Source organism: Rana temporaria, chromosome 11, assembly GCF_905171775.1.
Source record: "Rana temporaria chromosome 11, aRanTem1.1, whole genome shotgun sequence".
Lineage (NCBI taxonomy): Eukaryota > Metazoa > Chordata > Amphibia > Anura > Ranidae > Rana > Rana temporaria.
The window spans coordinates 10,220,369-10,246,921 of record NC_053499.1 but is presented as its reverse complement, the minus strand read 5'-3'; the positions used below and the strand labels follow the sequence as shown (position 1 = coordinate 10,246,921).

At 44.0% G+C, this 26,553-nt stretch overlaps 1 protein-coding gene across 1 annotated transcript in view; it reads left to right on the top strand.

The window, feature by feature from the left end:
- LOC120917422 (receptor-type tyrosine-protein phosphatase eta-like) overlaps window positions 1-26,553 on the top strand; it is a 56,453-nt gene that overhangs the window by 10,586 nt on the left and 19,314 nt on the right. The window contains exons 6-8 of the mRNA XM_040328700.1: window positions 1,989-2,264; window positions 4,057-4,311; window positions 5,216-5,491. Of these exons, the coding sequence (XP_040184634.1) occupies window positions 1,989-2,264; window positions 4,057-4,311; window positions 5,216-5,491 (807 nt within the window). The remainder of the gene's footprint in view (window positions 1-1,988; window positions 2,265-4,056; window positions 4,312-5,215; window positions 5,492-26,553) is intronic.

The following is a 26,553-nucleotide window of genomic DNA, read 5'->3' as shown; positions in this document are numbered from 1 at the left end:
GGGACTACAGAGGGCCTCTCATTCAAAAGACAGGTGGTTCTAAAATGAAGGGGTGTTCTGTGTATGATAGCATTGGGTACTTTTGATGGTTTAAAACAGTGGTCTCCAAAATGCGGCCCGGGGGCCATATGTGGACTAATATTTTCCTCCACTGATACCATTAGTCTATAATTCACCCACTGACATAAGTGAAGGGGCGGTATTCCTCCAAATGATGCCAACAATGCAGCACAATGCCTCCCAATAACACCAAAAATGGGGCACAATTCCTCCCAATGACACCAACAATGGAGCACAGTTCCTCCCAATGACACCAATGATGGGGCACAATTCCTCCTCCTGACACCAATGAGGGGCCAATATTCCTTCCACTGACACCAAAGATAGGGCTTTGTATAATCCCACTGATATCGGGACCTTTTTTACTCCCAATGGCTACAGTCCGGCCCTCCTTAAGTCTGATGGACAGTAAAATGGCCCTTTGTTTAGAAAGTTTGGAGACCCCTGGTTTAAAATCTGCAAATAGTTATCTTAATTTTTTTAATGTATCTTTTAAGTTTACTTATTGGACCACCTAGGTTGGTTTATAATGATATGAGAATTTCTCTTGTATCACACTCTAGAAGCACTTTATTTAAGTGTAGCACCATCCTGGATAGGTTGCTAAAAGGGCTTGGTAAATCTTGCTGGACGTTAGACAAAGTAGCATCTTTGGGGCGGTTTGGAAGCGATGTTTACAGCGCTCCCAAAACACGCCTGCCTATTTTTCAATGAATGGGAGTTTTTAACCTTCTTTGGGGTTAAAAGCACCTGCCAGCGGCCAAAAAGTGCTGGTCAAACAGCGGTAAATCGCCGCTAAAATGAGCAGCGCTTTACCACGAACACGGCCACAGTGTGAAAGGGGTCTTAGTTTGTTCTGTAAATTGCCTCCAGCATTGCTCCTGTTTCTTCTTGCTGGAGGCTGCCATTTTGTTGAAGTCCAGAGCCCCTGAGCAGTAGTAAATCCTTAGGCTGTCAGCAGATTGGCCTCTACATTTTAGGTACAGTGCCGAAAAATAGAGAGCAACTGAGTATGTGCAGAAAGGGATTTGAGGGCGTATTACTGGGTGTTACACAATATAGAGACTTATTTTTAATGTTGTACATAGCTATACCTGCAAAAGGGGCTCGCCTGAAGTGATCTAGCACTGGACTTTCTGGATTTTCTGACTAAAGTTCCACTTTTTGGGCTAGATTCAGGTAGGGCGGCGCATTTGTACGGCGGCGTAGCGTATCGTATTTACGATATGCCGCCGTAAATCAGAGGGGCAAGTGCTGTATTCACAAAGCAATTGCCTCCTAAGTGTAAATGGGGCCGGCGTAAGCGTGCCTAATTCAAATGAGTATGAGGGGGCGTGTTTTATGACCCGACGTGATTGACGGTTTTTACGAACGGCGCATGCGCCGTCCGTGTACATATCCCAGTGTGCATTGCTCCAAAGTACGCCGCAAAGACGTATTGGTTTTGACGTGAACGTAAATTACGTCCAGCCCTATTCGCGAACGACTTACGCAAACGACGTAAAATATTCAAAATTCGACGCGGGAACGACGTCCATACTTAACATTGCGTACGCTTTATAGAAGCAGGAGCAACGTTACGCCGGAAAAGCCTTACGCAAACGATGTAAAAAAATTCCGCCGGGCGCACGTACGTTTTTGAATCGGCGTATCTAGGTCATTTGCGTATTCTACGCCAAAAACTATGTAAGCACCACCTAGCGGCCAGCGTAAGTATGCACCCTAAGATACGACGGTGTAAGAGACTTACGCCAGTCGGATCTTAGCCTAATTCCGGCGTATCTTGCTTTCTGAATACAGAAAGAAGATACGCCGGCGCAGCTTTGAATTTACGCGGCGTATCTATAGATATGCCGGCGTAAATCAATGCTGAATCTAGCCCTTAGTGTTTTTCTTTTAAACTCACATGTGTATTTTTTATATTTTAGGACCATTACCTTTAAAGCTGCCACAATATTATAATGTGACTTCAACTTCTGTGTCCTTAAATTGGAACAGACCGGATGAATATCAGAGTTCTTACACATACAGAGTGCAGACAAATGTCACATCATCGTCTTCTCTGATAAATAATATGATAGTGATCAATGAATCAGCTACAATAGTGAATCTGACCCCTGGACAAACATATACATTCCTGATATACACAAGAGCTGCTGATAATTCCACTGAATCTGATCCGGTGTCACTAACTACCTGCACAGGTGAGTACAGCTACAGTCCTGTTCTCATAATGCTGGTGGGGATATTAACCAGCTCACCCACTGTACATTTGGCGGTGGGTGGTATGGGCAGGCTGGATCATGTACATGCTCAGCACCAGCTGAAGGGCGCTCAGCGCACCCCCTTATTCACGTTTCTCAGTACCCGTACACTTTGAGAAGTTGGGGGATCACATGATCACAACGTAAACACAATTGTTATGAATAGGTTTCATTCAAAACAGCTGTGCTTAGTATTTTGATGATGTGATTGATCCACAGCTATCACATGGTGCTTGTCTAATCACAGCACCCTGTACCATGTAATAGCTGTGGGCCAATCACAGCACACAATAATATTCTCAGATGTTTTGAATGTAACTCATTCATCACAATTCAATGGTTAATCTCTGTATATATTTTTGTAGACAGTTTTACACAAACAAAAGAGTGTCAAAAGGGGAAAGTTTATGTGTCATTCTTCTCTACGCATTTTATTTGACAATATCCTCTTCTTCACGAGAGAGGGAGAAGTAATATATACTGACATCAACAACTGATTATTGTACAGTAGACATGTGCACTGCCGAATTTTTTTTTTTGTTTCATTCGTTTTTGTTTTCATTTTTCGGGTCATTCAATATGATCGCAATTCGTAAATTCCAAAATTTTTAATTTTCGTAGATTCAAAAATTCATAAATTTGAAAATCCAAAAATAAGAAAGAAAATCCGAAAATTCAAAAGAACAAAAATCCGAAAAATTCTAAATAATACCTAAGTATTAAATTATAAGTATTGGAATTTTCTTTCAAATTTGGCTGTTAGTAAACGTAAGGAATACCAATTTATCCGAAGTTATGAATTATCCGAAATAACGAATTCTAAACAAATGGAACGAAACACATTAATAATAAATAATAATAATAAAACGTTTTTATTATTGTTATTTCATTATTATTAATTTGTTAAGTTCCATTCCTTTAGATGCAGCATTCGTTATTCCGGATAATTCGTAACTTCAGATAAATTCGTATTTGTTACGTTCACTAACAGCCAAATTTGAAAGGAAATTCCAATTCCTATAATTTAATAGTTAGTTATTATTTCAGATTTCCTAATTTTCAGGTTTTGGAATTTGCAAATTTTCGAATTTTCAAATTTGACGAATATTCAGGAAAAATGTGTTAATTCTGATGTTTCCGAATTAAGGAATTTGTCTAAATTTGTTAAAAAAAACAAATTCGGAACTAAACTAATTGCACAAGTCTATTGTACGGGCTTCCAGAGAGACAAATTTTACGAATATTAAGAAAAAATGTGTTAATTTGGAAGGAAACTAATTGCACATGCCTATTGTACGGGTTTCCAGAGAGACTGATCTGTGTGAGGGAATAAGAATGCTTATTCTTGCTATCAATTGCTGTTATTGTCAGGAAAGTTTTTACATCTTCTTTTTTTTTTCCTTATGTTTCATTAAATAAAATGTTTATGTTTTTTTATTTATTTATTTATGGCCTGTGGATTTTTGAGCACCACCATAGTCCAGTATGAAGACATGGTGCTATCACAGACACACATCCTCTTCCTTTTTTTAGCTACTTTAAATGTGGTTTTAGAGTTAAAATGTGGAGGTTTTGAAAAAGTCTTAAAATGTTTAAGTAGAATCATTTATTAAATGTAAATGTCCGGAATTCTTTCTTGATCTTCAACTATTTGTAGACTTATCAGTCATCAGAAAATATGAATAGAATGAATCTTATTGGGCACATAACATTATGAACATTGTGTTTCCAGTTCCCGGACAAGCTGGGGGTGTCACGGTGAACAATTACCAGTCGGTGAATTCTCTGGTGGTGAACTGGACGGCACCAACAGGAATCGCGTCCAATTATAATGTCACCATAACAGGAGATGTAAATAGGACATTGCAGAATACATCTACACAAGTGACCTTCACTAACTTACTACCAGGAAGGAATTATACCGTCACTGTACAGACAATCAGTGGGAGCTGCAACAGTCCAATCACTACAGTGACAGAGGCCACATGTGAGTATTGTCCACGGGTGATCTGTGTTATCTGTGTATGATCAGAGTATGGGGGGTGTGATTGTAAGAGTGCTGTAAGGCCACAGTTAGGCCCCATACACACGATAGAATCCATCCGCTGAAAAATCCCAGCGAATGGGTTTCAGCGGATAGATCCTATGGTGTGTACACTCCAGCGGATCTGTTTCCGCGGATATTTATCCCCTGGGATGGATTTCCAGCGGATAAATATTCGATGACATGCTATCAAATCTATCTGCTGGAATCCATCCCAACGGATGGATCCGCTGGTCTGTATAGACTCACCGGATCCATCCGTCCGAAGGGATCCCCGGCATGCGTCGTAATGATTCGACGCATGCGTGGAATTCCTTATATGACAGCGTCGCGCACGTCGCCGCGTCATAATCTCGGCGACGGCGCGACACGTCATCGCCAGAGGATTTCAGCGCGGATTTCCATGCGATGGTGAGTACACTCCATCGCATGGAAATCCGCGGAAATCCTCAAGAGGATTTATCCGTGGAAACGGTCCGCTGGACCGTATTCGCGGATAAATCCTCCCGTGTGTATGGGGCCTAAGACAAAGAAAAGATATTCAATACATTATCAAATCGGACAGATTCGAATCGGTAGGATTCAATCTTTTTGGACACTAGTCCAACCCACCAAGAGAAATGGTATGATGGCATTCATTATATAAATCTGATTTATGAAACAAATTTGAAAATGGAATGAATTCCCCCATATTTCCGAACTACTATTGCATCATGTGTTGTCCTCCAAATTAAACAAATGCATTCGTTAATTTCGTTAAAAAAAATGGTTTTAATTTATTGTCTTTTTATTAAATGAAATTTTCTTCCTGTGTTAATTTTTTTCTCATTTTCTTATTATTTCCCAGATCCTACTCCACTAGGATACGTCACTTTCAATACAATCTCAGCAAACAGCATCACATTATCTTGGGCACAGCCAGTAAATATGACCAATCTGGTAATGTCTTACAATATAACTTATGGGAACGCTTCTTCTTCTCCCATCATTGGAGCCCAAACAAGCAACACAAACAATACCACCCTTCAGAGCCTGACTTCCGGAACTAATTACACCATTTCTGTGATGACAGTCGGAGTTCGGGGGTATCAGAGCACGCCTGTGACCGGATCTGTCTATACAAGTAGGTAGCAAATACAAGGCACACCTAGGGTGACCACGTGTCCAGGATTGCCATTCTGCAGGTCTGTCCCGGGCACCTTCACTCTGGGACAATACAGTGTCCCGGAATGAAACTGACACAGGTCCCAGCATGAACCCCTCAGAGCTTAAAGCAGGAGTTCACCTGAATTTTTTTTTTTAACATTAGATTGAGGCTCATTTTGTCAAGGGGAATCGGGTAGTTTTTTTAAAAACGAAGCCGTACTTACCGTTTTAAAGAGCGATCTTCTCCGTCGCTTCCGGGTATGGGCTGCGGGACTGGGCGTTCCTATTTGATTGACAGTCTTCCGACAGGCTTCCGACGGTCGCATACATCGCGTCACGAGTAGCCGAAAGAAGCCGAACGTCGATGCGGCTCTATACGGCGCCTGTGCACCGATGTTCGGCTACTTTCGGAAAATCGTGATGCGATAGATGCAACCGTCGGAAGCCTGTCAATCAAATAGGAACGCCCAGTCCCCGCAGCCCATACCCAGAAGCGGCGGAGAAGATCGCTCTCTAAAACGGTAAGTACTGCTTCGATTTTAAAAAAACTACCCGATTCCCCTTGACAAAATGAGCATCAATCTAATGTTAAAAATTAACATTTCCGGGTGAACCTCCACTTTAAGATGTGACACCCCCCCCCCAAACTAGTGAAGAACTACAGGTCCCAGCATAGATCTGTGAAATCTATGGGGTCACACCCTTAGATCTCACGGGTTCATGCTGGGAGTTTCAAATTTGGGGGGGGGGGTCACATCTTTAGATATCAGTGGTTCATGCTGGGACTGGTAGTCCTTTACTTTGGGAGGGGGGGTGTTACCTCCCCAATGTTAAGGACTACAGGTCCCAGCATGACCCCCCCCCCCCCCCAGAGCTGAAGATGTGAAACCCCCACCGCTCCCCCAAATAATGAAGAACTACAGGTCCCAGCATAAACCTGTGAAATCTATGGGATCACACCCTTAGATCTCAGGGGGTTCATGCTGGGTGTTGTAGTCCTTCAAATTTAAGGGGGGGGGGTCACACCTTTAGATATTGGGAGTTCACGCTGGGTCTTGTAGTCCTTTGCTTTTGTGACCCCCAAAAGTGAAGGACTACAGGTCCCACCATGAACCCCTCAGAGCTGAGTGACACCCCCCCTCCCCAACCAGTGAAGAACTACAGGTCTCAGGATGAACCATTGAAATCTATGGGGGTCACAAAAAAAGTATAAATAATTATATTGTTTTAGGAAGGGGGCGGGGGGCTGTCCCTGAATGGCAGTTTGGATATGTGGTCACCCTAGGCACACCCCACTTTTAAATACACAATTGGGTTTATTTACTAAAGCTGAAAAAGCTAAATCAGGCTCATTTCTGCATAGAAACCAATGAGCTTCCAGGTTTTATTACCAGGCTTAATTGAACAAGCTGGGGTTAGAAGCTCATTGGTTTCTATGCAGGAGTGAGTCTGATTTTGAACTCTCCAGCGATGGTAAATAAATCCCATTGTGTACTTAAAGGGGTTGTAAAGGTAAACGTTTTTTCACCTTAATGCATTCTATGCATTCTATACCGGCCTCCCCAGCCCTCTCGTTTACTTACCTGACCCCTCGAAAAGTCCCGCACCGTAAACGCGCTGTCATCTTGGCCGGCTTCACCGCTCACTCATTGGTCGTTTGAAGCAACGCAGCCATTGGCCCACGCTGCCATCAATCACAACCAATGACGCGGTGCACCGGGGGGCGGGGGGTCAAGTTATACAGTTGATCGGCTATGGCCGCTCGCTGTATCACGGGAGCGCACCCGCAAGGACTCCACACAATGCGAGGGAGCTCACATGAATGTGTGGAGTTCTTGCAGGGAGGACCAGAGACAGCCGCCGAGGGCCCCCAGAAGAGGAGGATCGGGGACACTCTGTGCAAAACGAGCTGCACAGTGGAGGTAAGTATAACATGTTTGTTATTTAAAAAAAAATAAAAACATTTCCTTTACAAACCCTTCAAAAGTGGGGTGTGCCTGTATTTATTTTTTTAGAAAGTTTGGGCTAGATTCAGCAAGCAGATACGGTGGCGTATCTCCAGATACGCCACCGTAATTTCAAATCTGCGCCGTCGTATCTTTATGCCGATTCTCAAAGGCAGATACGTTCAAAAAATAGGCTTCCTTCGCCGACGTAACTTGAATACGATGGCGTATAATTGTGTGCAATTTTACGCTGGCCGCTAGGGGCGCTTCCGTTGTTTTCGGCGTAGAATATGCAAACGACCTAGATACGCCGATTCACAAAAGTACGTACGCCCGGCGCAATATTTTTACGTCGTTTACGTTAGGCTTTTTCAGCGTAAGGTTACTCCTGCTATTAGGAGGCGCAGCCAATGTTAAGTATGGACGTCGTTCCCGCTTCGAATTTTGCATTTTTTACGTCGTTTGCGTAATAGGGCTGGACGTAATTTACGTTCACGTCGAAACCAATACGTCGTTGCGGCGTACTTTGGAGCAATGCACACTGGGATATGTACACGGACGGCGCATGCGCAGTTTGTAAAAAACGTCAATCACGTCAGGTCATCACACATTAACATAAAACACGCCCCCTCATCCTCATTTGAATTACGCGCGCTTACGCCGGCCCCATTTACGATACGCCGCCGTAACTTAGAAGGCAAGTGCTTTGTGAATACAGCACTTGCCTCTCTAACTTGCGGCGGAGTAGCGTAAATACGATACGCTGCGCCGCCGTAACTATGCGCGCCCCTACCTGAATCTAGCCCTTTGTGTTTGTAATATCTATTTTATATTACGATTAAAGCTATTATTATTATTATATTATTTTTATTATTATCATCTTTACTTTATAGAGCCATGGCCCGTGTCAAATCTGAATTTCGTTAATGTGACGTCAGATACTGTGATATTAAGTTGGAGCAAACCGCCTGAGTATCAAAACACATACCGCTACAGAGTGCAGACAATTGTCACATCATCATCTACACTGATAAGTAATACAACGATGTATAATGAATCCGCCACAATAAGCAATCTGACATCGGGAGAAACATACACATTCTCTGTATATGTAAGAGCTGCTGATAATGTCACTGAATCTGATCCTGTGAACAGAACTACCTGCGCAGGTGAGTAAAGAATGGCTTTTTAATGATGCCCAGAAACAAAGGGCCATATTCTTATACATCTAAGGCGGCGGAACGTATGTACTTTACGTTACTCCGCCGCAAGTTTAAGTGGCAAGTGCCTGATTCACAAACCACTTACCTGTAAACTTGCGGCGGCGTCGCGTAAAGTCCACCCGCGCAAGCCATCCTAATTCAAATGATCCTGGCAGGGGGCGTGGATCATTTAAATTAGGCGCGCTCCCGCGCCGATCGTAATGCGCATGCTCCGTTGGGTAAATTACCCGACGTGCATTGCGCTAAATGACGTCTCACGGACGTCATTTGTTTTGACTGTAACGTAAATGGCGTCCAGCGCCATTCACGGACAACTTACGCAAACGACGTTAAATTTTGAAATTTCGACGCGGGATCGACGGCCATACTTAACATTGAGTACGCCACCTAGGGGGCATCTTTATCTTTACGCCGCGTATCGCTTACGGAAACGACGTTAAAACACTACGGCGGGCAAGTGTACGTTAGAGAATCGGCGTGACTAGTCATTTGCATATTCTATGCTGACCGCCACCTATCGGTCAGCGTAAATATTGCAGCCTAAGATACAACGGCGCAAGCCGTCGTATCTTAGGCATGTTTAAGTGTATCTCAGTTTGAGAATACACTTAAACATAGGAAACGGACTTACGTAGGCGTATCTGCTGATACGCCTACGTAACTTGTTTAAGAATATGGCCCAAAGTTTTTTTAAAGGCAATGGGCCAGATCCACGTACCTCGGCGCATCTATACGTCCGGCGTAGCGTATCTCAGATACACTACGCCGCCGCAACTTACAGCGTATTTTCCGTATCTTCAAAGAATTTGTGCCGTAAGTTACGGCGGCGACCTGTATCTGTGTTGGCGTAAGGGCGCGCAATTAAAATGGATGAGATGGGGGGGTGTTTTATGGTAATTCCTATTGACCCCACATAATCGGCGTTTTTTTTGAACCGCGCATGCGCCGTCTGTGGGGTTATCCCAGTGCGCATGCTCGAAATTAACCCGCAACAAGCCAATGCTTTCGACGTGAACGTAATTCTACGCAAGGCCCTATTCGCGAACGTTTTACGCAAACGACGTACACGCCGGAAAATTTGGCGCTGGCCGGACGTCCATACTTAACATTGCGTACGCCTCATAGAGCCAGGGGTAACGTTATGCCGAAAAAAAGCCTTACGTAAACGACGTAAAAAAAAAGCGCCGGGGCGGAACGTACGTTTGAGAATCGGCGTATCTAGCTAATTTGCATACTCAGCGCGGAAATCGACGGAAGCGCCACCTAGCGGCCAGCGTAAATATGCACCTAAGATCCGACTGGGTGCTAAGACGTACGCCAGTCGGATCGAGCCCACATTCAGTCCTATCTTGTTTTGTGGATACAAAACAAAGATACGCCGGAGCGTCTTAGAAATTACGCCGCGTATCAATAGATACGCCGGTGTAATTTCTTTGTGGATCTGCCCCAATATGTTGTATATTAAGTTCAAGATGTGTGTTAAAATGTAACATTACTTGTAAGCTAAAGTCTTACTCCAACCTTATTCCTGAAGACCTGTATTAATTGCAGAGAGCTAATTAGTTGTGTGAAAAATTGACTTTGATTATCTCTTTGGCCTGTATATGTACAACAGAGCTCAGATTGGGAGAGGGAGGGGCAGAACAAGCAGCTAGTTAGCTGTGCTTAAGTGCTCATGTGCTAACAATGAACATGCTGACAGAAGAAAAGAGCAGAGTGACAAAGCAATGCTGCTTCTCCTTTCACTCTCCAGTCACAGGCTAGGGGAGGGACAAGGCCTGTAAATTATAATTTCCAGATTTTCCATATGAAAGCTGGGGACGTCCCTGCTACTGAGCACACCCCCTTTTGTGGCCACATCCACAAAACCACGCCTCCTCATTTTAGCCACCTCCACAAAATCAATCCTGATTTAACCACACCCACAAAATTACACCCCTATTTTTAATAGGCCCTGAAACAATCGGTCATGGACATTTGAAATAAGAGGCAAATGTTCAAATATAAAGACAAAATGGCTTGGGCAGCATAAGTAGAAAATCTGTGCATAGTGCATCATTGAAAATTGTGGGTGTGGCCAAATTATGGTAACAGTCTAAGGAGTCTAAAGGGGTATGTTTAAATAAAATCTATGCCCACTGTGCTCCTGGTCAAGTGTGTATACTGCACTGAGTGCAGGGGTCAGGAATAAGAAGTCCACAGGGTGCAGAGGTCTGGCGTATGTACTGCACACTGTGCCAAGGTCAGGAGTAAATAACGCACAGAGTGCAGAGGTAAGTAGTGCATAACACACATGGTGCAGAAGTGTGCAAAAATCTGGAGTGCGTAATGCACCAAGTGCAGAGCCCATGAATAAGTAATGCACAGCGCAGTGCAGAGGTAATACACAGAGTGCAGAAGTCAGGAGTCAATACCGCACAGGGTGAAGAGTTTAGGAGTGTGTAATTCATAGAATATAGGAGTCAGGAGTGCTTACTAGACAGAGTGCGGGGGTTAGGAGTGTGTAATGCACAGAATGCGTCGGTCAGGAACGAGTAACGCACAACAGAGTGCAGAGGTCAGAAGTACCATTCTAATTAGAATCAATAAAATATGTATCGATCGATCCGAATTCTGTGTGAAGAAGAGCTGGTTGTTAAGGAACAAGCCTGGAAGTCGGCCGCCACAGCCTTTGCAACCGATGACTTGTCAGCTATCAGCAAGCTCCACCACTGACAGCTGAATGTAAAAAGAAGAATGATGTCCCAGCATTCACCGCTCTATCCCGCGCATGTGCAGTATTTACGGCGAGCGGCGCCGTCAACACTACACAGTTGCCATCACAACTGTAATGTGTAATGGCGTTTTCACCTGTTTTCCATCAGTTAAAATGGCGGAATTGTATCCGTCCTCGTCACATGACCGGCTGCAAGAGTCATGTGACATGTAAAATCACGCAAGAGTGCTTCTGGTGGGCTAGAGAATCATCTCCTGGGCAGCGTCACGCTGTGCTCCCAGGAGACATTGCAGCCAAAGCGACACGCCCACTCCCGCGGGAGCCAAACCAGGAAGTGCCTGGTTCAGAAGAGATAAAAAAGGTATGGAATTGATTTTAATTTTTTTGGACAGCGAACTTTCAAAACAGACACTGAGCCTGTGTGTTTAACGCTGACTTTCAAATTAGGGTGAACCTCCGCTTTAACAACCCTCAATAAAATATCCCAAAAAAGCCCAGCAAGGACTGTTTTCTGTGTCAGAATGTCAGAAGAAAATGCTATGCTAAGTGTTTGGAAAATAGCAATAAAAAGATGTAATCTTTCTGCTTAGGTCCCGGACAAGTTTCTGCCATCACACTGAACAATTACAATTCAACAAACACTCTGGGAGTGAACTGGACGGCAAATCCAGGAAGAGTGGATTCATATATTATCAGTATAACAGGAGTGGTATCAAAATCAACACAAACTAATTCTACGCAAACAAACTTCACCGGATTACTGCCCGGCAGCTTATATACCGTCACTGTACAGACAAATAGCGGGAACTGCAGCCAGACATCAACGTCAGTCATGGAGGCTACATGTGAGTACAAGCGCCATTTATCATTTGCAATTTTTTCTGAGTTAATTTCGTATTTAAAGCCACTCGCTTGCTTCCCTCCAAAAATCCAATGAGTGGTCCCGGAAAAAGAAGACGGAATACTTACCGCGTACACACGACCGGTTTTTCGGCAGAATCCAGCAAGAAACTCGATGGGAGACGTATTCTGCTGAGAAAACCGGTCGTATGTACACTTTTCGCAGAGAAACCCGTCGGGAAACTCGTCAAGCCAAAAAGAGAGCATGTTCTCTATTTCCTCGACGTGCAATGGGAAAATTTGGCTCGACGAGTTTTTTGACAGCCGAACGGGAAACTCGATGGGGAAAACGATGTGTTTCGCCCGTCGAGTTTCTCGGTCGTGTGTACGTGGCCTCAGAAGTGCATCCGCCAGTTGCTGTTGTTACTCCAGGGCTGTCCCAAGACATTGAGCTGCCTGCAGGGCTGCTGATAGAAATATCGTAGGGCCCTGTACAGACTACCTGACAGGCAGGGCCGTTTAAAGGAATTTGGGGGCCCCAAAAAAGAAGAAGCGGGGGACGGGGTGTTGCTGAGGTATCAAGTTGAGAAGCGGGGGGGTTGGGTTGGTGGGGGACAGATTCTGTCACTGCAAGTTGATAAGCGGGCGAGGGGGGAGGGGGTGTGTGTGCTGCTGCCGCCGAACGGGTAGTACTTCTTCTGACTTCTTCTGAATGCTCATTGATTCCGCTATAAACCGGGTAGTACTGATAAGCGGCTGGGGGGGGGGGGTGTGTGTGCTGCTGCCGCCGAACGGGTAGTACTTCTTCTGACTGCCTCCCCCCACTTACTCCCCCCCCCATGTTCTTTTTACCCCCCCCTCCCTACCACATACCACGCAGCAGGAGATTCAGTTTGCTGTTCCTGGCTGGACTGAAAGGAAGTGAGCCCTGAGTGTGTGCACTTCCTGTCAGTCCGGCCGGGAACAGAAAACGGAATCTATTGTACCGCACGGTTACGGTACTCGGCCGGACTGCAGGAGGAACTAGGAAGAGGAGCTCAGCCACGCTACAGGCTGCAGCCCTGCTGGGGCCCCAGGCCAGCTCGGGGCCCCAAGCAGTTGCTTGTTTTGCCTGTCTTGTTCCAACGGGCCTGCTGACAGGGCCCCCTTCCCCCAAGAAAATATTAAAGCTATATTTTGCTAAAAATACAATAAAATTATTAGCAGACACAAAAGCTCACAGAATTCCTGCTAAATCTAAAAGATAAAACTGAGTTAATAAATAAAAATTATAAAAAAATAATAAATAAAAATGAAGATAAGATGAAAAAAATATACAGGCTGGGCAGTTGAAGATCAGAGAGACAGAGATAGAGAAACAGCGTTACAGAGATAACAAACTCAGGAGCAGAGCTAGCATTTGAGCCAGGGAGGGGGATTAGTAAGGGACAACTGTCTCTTTCTCAGCAGATAATGTGATAGACGTGAAACTAAAATGAATATTTTTGTGTTATGATTAGAACCACTGAAATGGAGTGTATATTTTCCTTGAAATGATTCTTCAGATTTTGTCAGATATGTTCTTAAAGTATATTTTAACTTGGATGGACATACAGAGAGAGCTGTTGAAATCAAAAAGCAACTCCATCCACTCACTCACTCTGTGTCCCCCCTCCCTCCTGGATTCCTCAGTTGTAACAGGAAAAGCCTTCCCATCCCCCATTGTAATTCACTCTTCTCTGCATTCCTGATCATTTCAAGAGGAAATTGTGACTTTGCTACATCCTGCCTTTTGGAGATGGAAAAGGAATTTGTAGCCTGGACTGTTTTTCCCTTAAAAGGCAACGTGCTGGTTTCCTGTGTATGGATTTGTAAATGGGCGATTTGCTGGAACTATTTCCCAACGAATATCCTTCCTCCTGCCCTGGACATGCCCCTTTCCAGCCCACCTCACTACATCCTTGCAGTTCTGATCGAGAAACCCCTATCATTTATGATGGAACAAAGACTTTGCCATGTGGATTAACAGAATGGGAGGGTAACTGGGTGGAGTAAAGGGTTATTGGGAGGGATTGATGGGTGTGTATTCTGTGACGACATAAGGAGAATAAAGCTAAGAATGAGAAGATTGCCATCAGCATTCTGCTCACATTTTCTCACATTCTCTGTGTGTGCATCTGTCTGTTCTTCTCTTCTCTCATCTTCCTGCTGTGCACTTCAGCTCCAGACCACAAGAAGCTGTATATGTGTGTGTGTGTGTGTGTGTGTGTCTCTGTTTGTTTCTGCTTATTTTAACAGATTATAGCAGTGAATCATTACAAATCTAAATCAATTGACGCTCAACGTGCTTCTTTTGGACTTCAAGGACAGACTTTGTGGACGCACAAGAAACTGGCTGAGAATTGAGGGACCGTCTACCATTGAAAGGGGCGTCATGAACCCCTAAACACGGTAAGTGCGAGTTTTTTTTGGCTCCCTTACACCGTGTTACAGGCTGGACGGCCTCTATTCCCATCTAGTTTGTCTACAAATTCCGAGCCTTTGAAACAGACGGTATAATTCTGGTCCAGAAGCGAACCCCGGTTTGTGTTGATTCACTGCTATTAATTTTTTTTTTGGTTCTTGCCTGTTTGTATGCTGCCTGTGAGTAGAAGGGTGAGCTTGTGGGTTGTTTGCTGTCTGTTTGTGGTTGTGTGTGAAATCGGCCTACTAAGTTAAGGTACTGGTCGTACATCGTCTCGGATTAAGCCGATGTGATAAAGGGGTGTGCACGGGGAGTGCATGCTGGCTGGGTTGAGCCTGGGACAGCTCTAAGGAAGTTGGCTGCGAAGATATGGGTTTGTTTTATTTTGGGGAACTGGGATTCTGGGGTTTATTTGAGTATGTCTGTGGTGAGATATTGAGTCAGCTTTTCCACATTTTGTCCTTGCTTTGAATAACGCGGGGGTTTTTTTTTTGTTTACTGAACTTCCCTGTGCTAGGAAAGGTGGGGGCTGAGCTGGAGGAGGTCGTTTTTGTGTGGCTTCTGCTAGCTGGCTATTTGTGTACATTTGTGTGTCTTAAATTGCTTTTTCCCTTACACTTCTGCCTTTTGTTACAGCTGGCTTGCAATAGCTAGCTTACTTAACCCTTTATCTGGACGAAGGCTGCTAAATTCTGTGTCTGGCTTCTTGCTCTGCCAACTGTGCGCCTGAAACCTTTTGCTTTTTGTCACAGCTGCATGCTAATTAAGGGTTTTCTGCCTAGCAGTCTTAACTCTTTGCAGTCTGAACAGGAAACTTTTTCATTTCTGTGCCTTTCCTAGTTAATTTTTTTTTGCTGGGATGATCCTTTTGTCTTTCTCAGTATGTCTGTGTTTTTATTATGCTGGATAACTGTGTTTGACTGAATAGAATACCTGGCTTTCTTGTTGTATGTATTGACTGCTGTTGGCACTGACTTTTGTTTTTCATCTACAGAAGTCTGAAGTTTTTCTTTATAACTTCTGACTCCCCTTCTTCTTCGTCTTCCATTTTGCTTTTCTTTGGCTTTAGATTTTTCCCGCCTTTTCTGAAAAGCTCCTCCCCCCTCTGCCATCTTTTTCTTAGCTCCTCCCTTTCTTCTCCCTTTTTCATAGCCACCCCCCCCCCCCCCGCAATCTTCTTCTTAGATCCTCCCGTCTTCTCCAAATCTTTGCCGCTTTTTTTTTCATAGCTCCTCCCCTCTCCACCATTTTCTTCTTAGATCCTCCCGTCCAACCCTTTCTTTGCTGCCTACTACACAGCCCCCCTCTTCCCCCCCAGGGACGACAACCTAGGAGACAGTTTTTTTGTAACACAGAGTTTTTTTTAACAAAAGGTTGACTTGGGATATTGCAACTGTTTCTGTACAATTAAAATTGGTCTGAATATGCCTGTTACATTGTACGCTGATTTATCAGATAATTCGATTTAACTAGAAATAATGGGATATTTCTCCTGAGGTTTAAAAAATATGGAACAGACATTTGATGCACATAATAAGCAATTGTTAAGTCTTTATTTTACAGTTAAAATCTTCTATAGAGAATTAATTTAGGTGAATTATTTCGTCCCGTTTTTTTTTTTTTTTTTATCCTTTTAATCGGATAGATTGAATGCGTGTTCTGTGGGGACCTGTCCCATCTGGGTTGCCCACTTACACTGACGATGCCATGCACTGTATTTTGACTTGATACATAGAGGTTTTTTCCAGTTTGGTTGTTGTAATGTGATACCCAGGGCCTGTTATTGTCTTTTCGTTTCCCTCATGTTCTGCCCACGATGCCTGCTGGAAGCATGGGCCCCGCCCGACTGCTTGAGGCCGTGCCCCTTCCTTCCCCTTACGTTCTGCCCAACTGTCTGCCCGGCTGGAGGAAGCATGGGCCTGCCCGGATGCTCTTCCCTGCTGAAGGCTTTGCCTCGTTCTGAACGCATATGGTGTCGCCTCCTGCCCGCTGCCCGCTGCCCATACTGGATTCTGTGCCCTCCGGCCCACGGGCCTTCTTCTTCATGCCCTCCTTAGTCTGTCCAGGGGGGGGTAACTACAATGCCACTTCGCTGGACAGACACGTAAGGGAGGAGAATGATGTAGATGGGAGTGGCAGACCTACCTGAAGGTAGAATCCGCTCATATGCTGTCCTGTGTGCCCCGACCTCAATTCCTTGACCTCATGGGGTGCCCAAAAGCGGTAGAGAGAGTGTGTAAATCCTGGCGTTCATGACTACAGAAGCTGCGTTCACAAGTCACAAATGAGGGATGAGGAGATTCTGGGTATCACATTGGAACAGTAGAACATTTTACATAGTACATTTAAATGGTTTTATTCCACATGCTGTGCCATGCCATCCTCAGGGTTAAGTGGGTAAGTGGCCCCAAGGGGGGAGCATTCAATACATTATCCCTTTCTGAAATCTTGTTTGAGACAGTCTCTAGATTAGATTGTTATGAGCTATGATTATGTGACCGCTTTTGAAAATAGGTAACTAATATCCCTGTACGAGTTTTTCTCACATTTCTGATGTAGGTACCGATAATTACCAATATCCCCTGGGTGATGATTAAGAGGTTCCTTCGAAAATATTCTCTGGAAGATGAGTGATATTATGGATTGTGCCGCCCAAATCTGGATGAAATTATATATCTTTTTTCAAATACATGGGATTGTGACCACTGGGGTTTGTGGGTTGGAATATCTCAAAGGGGGGTCCTTGTTACATGGGGTAATTAGTTAATTCATGTCAGAGTGTAAAGAAGTTCTTTAATGAGATAATTAAGTTTAATTCTGCCTGTAAATGTTTATGAATATGTTTACCCCAACAACTGAAAATGTATTATGACATGTCAAAACATGCATGGGATTAGAACAAAGGTTTAATGGGAAAATTGTTGATTGAGATTGTGTGAAGAATTGTATACAATTCAGTCTATGGTAAACAACATGGTATTTTATGTTTAACTGAAATCCTACAGATCTGGTTGTAAGAATTAATAAGTAGAGGTTTGAGCAATGTTTACAACAGATTCTAAACTTGGGTTTGGTTTATTATAAGGTTCCCCAGAGAAAAATATTAAAATATGAAAGTTATGTTCAATCTAAAAAACTTTATAAAAAATATTATTATAAAAATTGTAAAAATTAAATTAAAAAATAAACAAGTGTTAAAAGTTATTATAAAATGACATTTCTGATAAAATATAGATTGTGAGTAATTATGAGTGACTTTATCAGTAGAAAACAATGGTCGGTTCATGCGCAGGGACTGGTCAGTGGATTTCATGAGATTTGTCCTCTAAGCGATCTTTTGTCGCTATTGGAAGTTAAGGAATGTCATGTTATAATGTGGTGTACATGATTTTTGGCAGATGTACAAACCAAATATGTTTTAAAATTTTTGAAAAAGAGTTAAAAATGAGAAAAACGATGCAATTCGATTGGATTGTATATGGTCTAAAACTTGTACAATCTGCTCCAAGCATGGGGGGGACAGATGTTTTCCCTTAGAGGTCATTAACAGCAGATCAGGTTACAGGCTGTGGTGGTTTACAGGAGTGAGTGCTAGCTTGAAATCCGACTCCCAGTCTAAGCATCCTCAGCTGCTGTGCTTTACAATGGCTCTTTTGCAAGTTTGAAGGGAAAAACAAATAAATATCAGAGTTTATGTTAAGTAAACTATGGAAGCGTATTATGAGGGTAAATCTTTCTTTAATAATAAAAGGTAATTTGTACACAATCATTAGAAGATCTGCCCTTAATAATAAAATATTCTCTTTCTTTCTTTCTTTTTCTCTCTCTCTCTCTTTCTGTGGGTTTTTGCACCATTTGGTTTGAAGAATACCTTACTTAAAGGGTGTTATTTTAAAGAGAATGAAATATGGTGTTAATCTGCATAGCTTAAAAAAGGTCAGATAAAATAGTGAAAAATAAAGTAATAAATAAATAAAGTTTCTTTAGGAAATAAAATATTTAGGACAGAGCCCAATATAAAATTAAAAATGCTAATGAAGGGAAATATAGTAATTTGGTGGGAACGGATGCTTTTATGAAATTTAACTTAGTAATGTAAATGTAGATTGGATCAATTATGGTTGCTATGGTCAATAGAGGTTTGTTAACTATAAACAAGAATGCATTCCAGTATATTACTGAACACCTAGAGGCCACTTCACAAATGACTTTGTATAAAATTATGGCCTTATATAGGATATTAGGTGAACAAGGGGGGCATTTAGAATGTCACCTGCGGACAATATTTTGGGTGATAACACATTTGTACTCAAATAGGTATAGCAATTCTGTTTATATTGGTTATGATAATGTTTTGTTATATTGACCGTGTCCTCCATTACCGTCCTTGTCTGTTAAGAAATAACAAAGAGAATGAACTGATGAAATATTCATTTCAAGGGGGGGCTGTGATAGACGTGAAACTAAAATGAATATTTTTGTGTTATGATTAGAACCACTGAAATGGAGTGTATATTTTCCTTGAAATGATTCTTCAGATTTTGTCAGATATGTTCTTAAAGTATATTTTAACTTGGATGGACATACAGAGAGAGCTGTTGAAATCAAAAAGCAACTCCATCCACTCACTCACTCTGTGTCCCCCCTCCCTCCTGGATTCCTCAGTTGTAACAGGAAAAGCCTTCCCATCCCCCATTGTAATTCACTCTTCTCTGCATTCCTGATCATTTCAAGAGGAAATTGTGACTTTGCTACATCCTGCCTTTTGGAGATGGAAAAGGAATTTGTAGCCTGGACTGTTTTTCCCTTAAAAGGCAACGTGCTGGTTTCCTGTGTATGGATTTGTAAATGGGCGATTTGCTGGAACTATTTCCCAACGAATATCCTTCCTCCTGCCCTGGACATGCCCCTTTCCAGCCCACCTCACTACATCCTTGCAGTTCTGATCGAGAAACCCCTATCATTTATGATGGAACAAAGACTTTGCCATGTGGATTAACAGAATGGGAGGGTAACTGGGTGGAGTAAAGGGTTATTGGGAGGGATTGATGGGTGTGTATTCTGTGACGACATAAGGAGAATAAAGCTAAGAATGAGAAGATTGCCATCAGCATTCTGCTCACATTTTCTCACATTCTCTGTGTGTGCATCTGTCTGTTCTTCTCTTCTCTCATCTTCCTGCTGTGCACTTCAGCTCCAGACCACAAGAAGCTGTATATGTGTGTGTGTGTGTGTGTGTGTGTCTCTGTTTGTTTCTGCTTATTTTAACAGATTATAGCAGTGAATCATTACAAATCTAAATCAATAAAAGCTGGCTTCAGGGAGAAGGGGAGAGACTAGCTTCCAGCTACTGGAGGAAGAGAGACACAATTGTTGTCCATCACTAATCCCCCTCCCTGTGTCGGCCCCCCTGTGTGCTGGGGCCCCCTACAAGAGGACTGGTGGTCCCCCTATCAGCAGCCCTGGCTGCCTGGATCCAAGAATTAAATGCTGCCCCACACACCCCCAACAAAAAAAATCACGCCTACCAAAAGGCCCCCACATCCATTATTTTATATCATGATAATTAAAACTAAAATTGTATTTATCAGAAAGTCAGATTTACATGCAACAGCACCTTGTCTATATGCAAAATTACATGACATACCATTATGTTCAATTCCAAACCACAAGCTCCATATCACAGACTCCACTCATCACAGACCATCCCATCACAGACCCCTCTCCATCGATATTAGACTGCCCCTTCCATGAGATCGCAGCACTCCCTCTCCCATATCTTATTTTCACAAGACGGGAAGCTTGGCAGGTCCAGAAAAATGGTGGGACTTTTCATTGGAAAGGCCAGTGATTGATTTTTCTTTGACTGCCCCCCTATCTAGTAACCAATCTCCTTAACTTGAAAAGTCCCGCCCTTTGTCCGGGCCTGCCATGCTTCCCGTCTTGCGTAAATAAGGTAGGGGAGGGTGAGTGCTGCGATCTTATGGAAGGGACAGACCTGCCGTCCCTGCTGGGCCAGGGAGGAAAGCTGAACATGCACACCAAACTGCTGAAAGAAAAATCTTCTTGGGCGTCCCTTTTGACACCCCTCTCAAAGAATAAAATGGCAGTCGTTGCAAAACTTTCTGTCACACCCTATTTGTGCAGTGGTCTTACAAGCGCACTTTTTTTTGGAAAAAATACACTTTTTTTTTTTTATTAAAAAATAAGACAACAGTAAACTCAGCCCAATTTTTTTATTATGTGAAAGATAATGTTACGCCGAGTAAATTTATATCCAACATGTCACGCTTCAAAGTTGCGCCCGCTTGTGGAATGGCGACAAACTTTTACCCTTAAAAATCTCCAAAAGCGAAGTTTAAAAAAATCTGCAGGTTGCATGTTTTGAGTTACAGGGGAGGTCTAGGGCTAGAATTATTGCTCTCGCTGTAACGATCGCCACGATACCTCACATGTGTGGTTTGAACACCGTTTTCATATGCGGGCGCTGCTCACGTATGCATTTTCTGCTGCACGCGAGCTCGGTGGGACGGGGCGTGTTAAAAAAAAATATATCTTATTTATTTTACCTTTTATTTTTACACTATTCTTAAAAAAAAAATGGTGTCACTTTTATTCCTATTACGAGGAATGTAAAAACCCCTTGTAATAGAAAGAAAGCATGACAGGTCCTCTTAAATATGAGATCTGGGGTCAAAAAACCTCACACCTCATATTCACACTACAATGCAATAAAAAAAAATTGTCATTTGAAAAAATTAAAAAAAAAATTACCCTTTAAGAGCTATGGGCGGAAGTTACATTTTGACGTTGTTTCCGCCCTGCAATGGTATGGAGACGGGTGGGGGCCATCTTCCTCTAACTCATCTCCATACCAATCACAGAAGAGGATCCGATTGCCTCCGCCGCTGCCAGACGGCTCCGGTAAGCGGCGGAGGGCACCGGAAAGCTTCATGGAGGGGGCCCTCTTCCGCCGCTGATAAAAGTGATCTTGCGGCGAATCTGCCGCAGAGACCACTTTTATCTTAATCCGGACCGCTCACTGAAGAAGAGGATACCTGGGTTATGGTAGCTAGCTATGGTTGCCATAACAAAGATATCCCCATAGGTGTGCACAGCCTATTGCATTAGGGTGTGCACCTCAAAGCTCAAACATGTTTGCATGGGTGTGCATGTGTATATATACTGACGATGTCAGCAGGTGTCAGTAGGGCAAAGATTGGTGTCAGTAGGGCAGTGGACAGTGTCTTTGCAATTACCCCCATAATTTGTATTCCTTTTAAAGCAGATGAATCTTCTTCCACTACAGTAAAAAAAAAATCCTAACATTGTTATATTTCCAAACAGATCCCACCCCACCAGGCAGCATAACCTTTCCTATGATAGGAACTAAGAATGTCACCTTATCTTGGGGAGATCCAGTAAATATGACCGGAGTGGTGAAGTCATATAATATCATTTATAGGAATTCTTCTTCTCCTTCAATCATTGCTGGAAATGTGACAAGCAACACAGCAAGTGTCACCCTTCAAAACTTAATATCGGGGACTAATTACACCATCTCTGTGGTGACAGTCGGAGTCTGGGGGTATCAGAGCTCGCCTGTGATTGGATCGGTCTGTACAAGTACGTTTTTGCTCCTCTTAAAACCTATATTTATAAAGCGTACACACGATAATTTTTCAGCATGAAAGAAAAAACAAAGTTTTTCCAACTTCATTATTAAAACGACGTTGCCCACACACCATCGTTTTAAAAAAATGCTCTAGCAAAGCGCGGTGACGTACAACACGTACGACGGCACTCTAAAGGGGAAGTTCTATTCGCTTGGGGCTGCTTTAGCTGATTCCTTGTTAGTAAAAGACGGTTTGCGCTTTTCTGGCTGTTACAGCGTGATGAATGTGCTTACTCCATTACGAACGCTAGTTTTACCAGAACGAGCGCTCCCGTCTCATAACTTGCCTCTGAGCATGCGCGGGTTTTTAACGTCGTTTTAGCCCACACACGATAATTTTTTACAACAGGAAAAACGACATAGTTTAAAACGTCGTTAAAAAATGCAGCATGTTCGAATTTTTTTTTTGTCGTTTTTCAGAAACCGAAAAATTATATGAAGCCCGCACACCATAATTTTAAATGACATTTTTTAAAAACTATGTTTTTTTCATGCCGAAAAATTATCGTGTGTACGCGGCATTACTGGTCAGTTTCCCTACATGAGTTTGAAAATTAAAGAGAACCTGTCAGTATTTTAAAAAAAGTATTTTGAGTGCCCAGATTCTCAAACCTCTCTCATACACTATACAAAAATTGCAGAAAAAATATATCTCTGTCCATACTGCTGAACTCCACTTGGATGCTTTACAAAATTACAAAAACTTGCGAACCAAAATCACGGGGGGAAAAAAAAAACAGGGAATGAAAGAGAAGAAAAAAGAAAGAGGAAAAAAAAGAATAGGATATCAGAGGGAAAGAATGTACACTGAGAAGGATGGAAAATCTCGGGTAAAGGGGGGGAATGAAGCAAAGGAGGACAATCCTGGAGACCACACTGTGCTGGCGATCTGAGAGAGAGGAACATGGAGATATGATGCCCAAGGTTCTGCTTGTAGAAATTCACATTTATACAGCGATTAGTGCTATAAAAATGCACTGATTACTGTGTCAATGTGACTGGCAGTGAAGGGGTTAACCACTAGTGGGCTAGGAAGGGGTTAAGTGTGTCCTAGGGAGTGATTCTAACTGTTAGGGGGCGTGGCTACGAGTGACATGTCACTGATCGCTGTTCCCGATGACAGGGAGCAGACGGTCAGTGACCTGTCACTAGGATGAACGGGGGAGATGTTGTGTTTACACTGACATCTCCCTGTTCTTCAGCTCCATGACACTGGCGGACATCCACGCAACCACACAGCGGCAAATTTAAAGGGACGTGCCTGTACGCCCATTTGCACGCCATGTGGTTGTACGCCCATTTGCCTGTCTGTGCCATTCTGTCGACGTATAGGTTCGTGCGGCAGTCGGCAAGTGGTTGACTTCAATGGGGAAACTCGCTTTGATATGCAAGTACTTTGGATTACAAGCATTCTCCTGGATGCTCGTAATCCGATGTTCCACTGTATTGCCAAATGAAAAGTACATTTATTTAGTAAAATAAGCTGCTTTCATCAAGTAAGGGTAAAAACCAATGTGAGTAGTGACACACTCGCCTCCTCACCGTAATTCTGTAAAACACGACCGAAACTGACGTCACAAGGCTTCACCTCCAGGGGTGGAGCCTTGCGACGTCAGTTCTGGTGGTGTTTTACCTGTTTTAGGTGTTATTGCATTAGGGTTTGCACCCCAAATGTATTAAAACATGGATGGTGTTAGTAGAGCAGTGGATGGTGTTAGTAGTTTTCTATTTTTATAATTTTTTTTAGGAGCCCTGTTGGGGGGCTTTGGTGAAATATCAGCAGGGGGAATCTGCACCACACAGGGTGATTAGAGTGTGCCTAGGCACACCCGGCACACCCCCTGTGCACTCCTATATATAGAACTCTTCTCTTTAGCCATGTTTTTCTGTTGATCATGACTTATAACATTGTAACTTCAATATCACACTTTGAATGTAAAAATTGGTTATTAATATGACTTTTTTTCCCTTATCCACAGAACCGATATCTGTGAAATCACCGCAGATTGTTGCCAAAACTACCAATTCTATGTCCCTGACCTGGACACAACCAGACGAGTATCAGAGCTCATACACCTACAGAGTGCAGACCAATGTAATCTCATCATCTACACTGATAAATAATACAATAGTGAGTGGTGCATCGGCTACAATAGGAAATCTGACAGCGGGAGAGACGTATACATTTCTGATATATACAATATCTGTCTGTAACGTACAATCAGACCCCACATCTATAACTGACTGCACCCGTAAGTACTACTGAACAGGAACAATAACTCATAAAATCCGAGCTCAGCCATTGCTAACGTTCTGGCAAGAAGATCCCCTTATTCTTAACAGCCAATCTAATTCTCTCTTCATTCTCATAAACTGGAAATGAAGAATCTGATTTATTGCCCCCAGTAACAAGAACAGTCCTTGTGTCAGACAAATTGATTAACACTTTCCTTGCCAGAGCAGTTTTTTTTTTCTTTTTAGGCCTAAAGGTTAGTTAAAACCTCTAAAACATTAAGGCCCGGATTCAGATACATCGGCGCATATTTCTGCCGGCGTAGCGCATCTCATATGCGCTACGCCGACGTAACACAGAGAGGCAAGCAGAGTATTCACAAAGCACTTGCTCCCAACGTTGCGCCAGCGTAACGTAAATTCTTCGGCGTAAGCCAGCGTAAGTGTAAGTGGGTGTGACTTTATGCAAATGATGGTCCGAGCGTGGAGCAGTGTTTTACGCCCGGCGTATCATGAACAGAGCATGCGCAGTGACGCGGACGTATGACCGCACCCCTGTGCGCATGCTCACAACTACGCCGGCGCAACTTCCTGGGATACGCCGGCCCACCGGCTTACGCCGAGCGCATAAATACGCCCAGCCATACGCCCGTCCGGCGCAAAAGTACATCCTGCTTGTTTCCCCCCCTGAGCAAGGTACTTTTGCTAAACGATGGCTAATGTTGAGTCAGAGAGACAGGAGGAAAAAAAAATTCTCCCCAGATGAGAAGGCTGTTCTCATCTCTGCCATAGAGAAATATCATGTTTTCCTCCATGGCGCACAGAGTGGCCAGACCAGCAGGGCCAAGAGACAACAGATCCTGGAGCAGATCACCCTTGATGTTAATGCCATTGGTCATGAGTCCAGGACCTCTAAGGACATTACCAAAAAAATCAATGATTTGCGTTGGCATGTCCGGGATAAAGTGGCCGCCATCAAAAGGCACCAGGGGGGCACGGGGGGGCGGACCACCATCTGCTGTGCGGTTGACCCCAGAGGAGGAGGTGATCGCCAGGTGTCTGGAGAGGGAGCAGGTGGAGGGCCTGGAGGGCTTTGACTCCAGTGACCAGGCCTTGAGGACAGGTAAGTGTTTTTTATCCCCCATCCGGTGTGTAGCATGTGAGGGGGTGGAAGGGAATATGTGACAAGTGTGTGGGTCCACCAACATGTGAATGCTTTGTGTCATTCACAGATGTGCTGGAGGGAGCTGGGCCATCTGCTGCCGGTGGCCGTCCCACGTCATCCCCGGAACATCTGGCTCAGCCTGACCTCCTGGGAAGCCAAGAGACAGCGGTGGAGGGGAGTGCCCACACCTCTCCTCTAGAGGTGGTTGAGGAGGAGACGGTGGATCTGGATCAGGAGGTTTGCCTCTACTTTGAGGAGTCTTCCCTTTTGCCTGGGCCCTCACAGACCTCCACGCCCATCAGTGGAAGCCCCTCACCCTCCCCTCCAACAGGGAAAGCCCCTCAAGGGCCTCCCCGTACAGACGGCCCCAAGCCTCTCCTGCCCCCAGGAAGGCTACGCACAAGTCAAGGGGTGTTCCTGAATCCCTCCAGGAACATCTTGCGAGGGAACAGGCCCACCAGACCCGCCATATGGGTGCTATAGCCTGCGACGTGTGGCAGACAGCCTGGCCTCCTCGGCCAAGATATCTGACAGCCTGCAGGATGTCAGTGGTAACTGCGCTGCTCTGGTCACCTGCGTTGGGGAGCTGCAGGCCACAACATCAGGCCTTGTGGCAGAGGTGAGGAGCCTGGCAGTTGCGGTACAGGCCAACACTGCTGCCATCGAGGCGGAGGGGAGGCAGACGAGGCGCCACCAGTGGCACACCACCACCCGCCAGCTGCGGATGCAGGCTCAGACTAATGCGGTCCTCATCCGCATTGCCCTGGCATTGGAGGGCAGGCAGCCAGCCAGTGACAGA